This window comes from Arachis ipaensis, chromosome B07 (genome assembly GCF_000816755.2).
Source record: "Arachis ipaensis cultivar K30076 chromosome B07, Araip1.1, whole genome shotgun sequence".
NCBI classification, from domain to species: Eukaryota; Viridiplantae; Streptophyta; class Magnoliopsida; order Fabales; family Fabaceae; genus Arachis; species Arachis ipaensis.
This window is the reverse complement of record NC_029791.2, coordinates 44,690,534-44,691,349: the sequence shown is the minus strand read 5'-3', so window position 1 is coordinate 44,691,349 and position 816 is coordinate 44,690,534. Positions and strand designations below refer to the sequence as shown.

The following is an 816-nucleotide window of genomic DNA, read 5'->3' as shown; positions in this document are numbered from 1 at the left end:
GTATACATATTACATATAGTATAGTAGTTATTACTTTATTACATTGCTTTTAATTTTTTGTTTAAACGTGAGAATGTAAAACAACGACTGATGTTGCACCAAAAAATCCATAAATTAATAGAAGTAAGAGGGCAATAGGTAAAAAAAAAAAAAACGTGAAAGAATAATACAATGAAGTTACGTGCATGGTGGAAATGATTAAAGTTTGAAACCTTTTCTAATGCATCTTCTGCGGCTTGGGCATGTTTGTCTATATCTTGAGCTACTTTTTCAACAAACTGAGCAGCGTCATGAAGCTTTCCCTCAGGAACAATCTTGGCAACATCTTCAGCTACCTTCTCCACCCCTTCCGCCACTTCTTCCACTGCCTCTGCTATCTTTTCCGCTTCCTTCATTCTTGTTTCTATTTTCTCTATATACATATAAAGTATTATGATCATGATGATTTTTTTCGCTCAATCCCTCAGGCCAATAATATATAAATTCGTCGTAGATTAGAATTTTATTTAATAGTTTATCGCTGTTTTATAGATTGCTGTATATACAAGAAAAAATTCGAATCTTTAAACAAAAGTGAACTAATCAGACTAAGTTGATTTGATGATGATGATGATGATAATAATAGTAATAATAAAAACAATAGTAATAAAAACGAATAAAATATATAAAATGTTTGGTAAATAAAATTTGGTCTTTATAAATATATTTTTTTCAGTTTTTATGAAATAACATCTAAAAGTTATCTAATTTAAATTTTATTAGTGTTAAATGTCTCTATTTTTTGTTATTATTAAACTATAAAAATATGACAGGGAC

General features: G+C 28.2%; 1 protein-coding gene across 4 annotated transcripts in view; it reads right to left on the bottom strand.

Annotated features, from left to right (window-relative positions):
* The window catches only part of LOC107608250, a 3,220-nt gene that overhangs the window by 921 nt on the left and 1,483 nt on the right, over positions 1–816 (bottom strand). For 2 of the 4 annotated variants that reach the window (XM_021108049.1, XM_021108050.1), the window contains exon 4: positions 213–403. In XM_021108049.1, the coding sequence (XP_020963708.1) occupies positions 213–403 (191 nt within the window). Of the gene's footprint in view, positions 1–212; positions 413–816 lie in introns of all 4 variants that reach the window. The other 2 variants (XM_016310096.2, XM_016310097.2) reach the window with 1 other exon arrangement.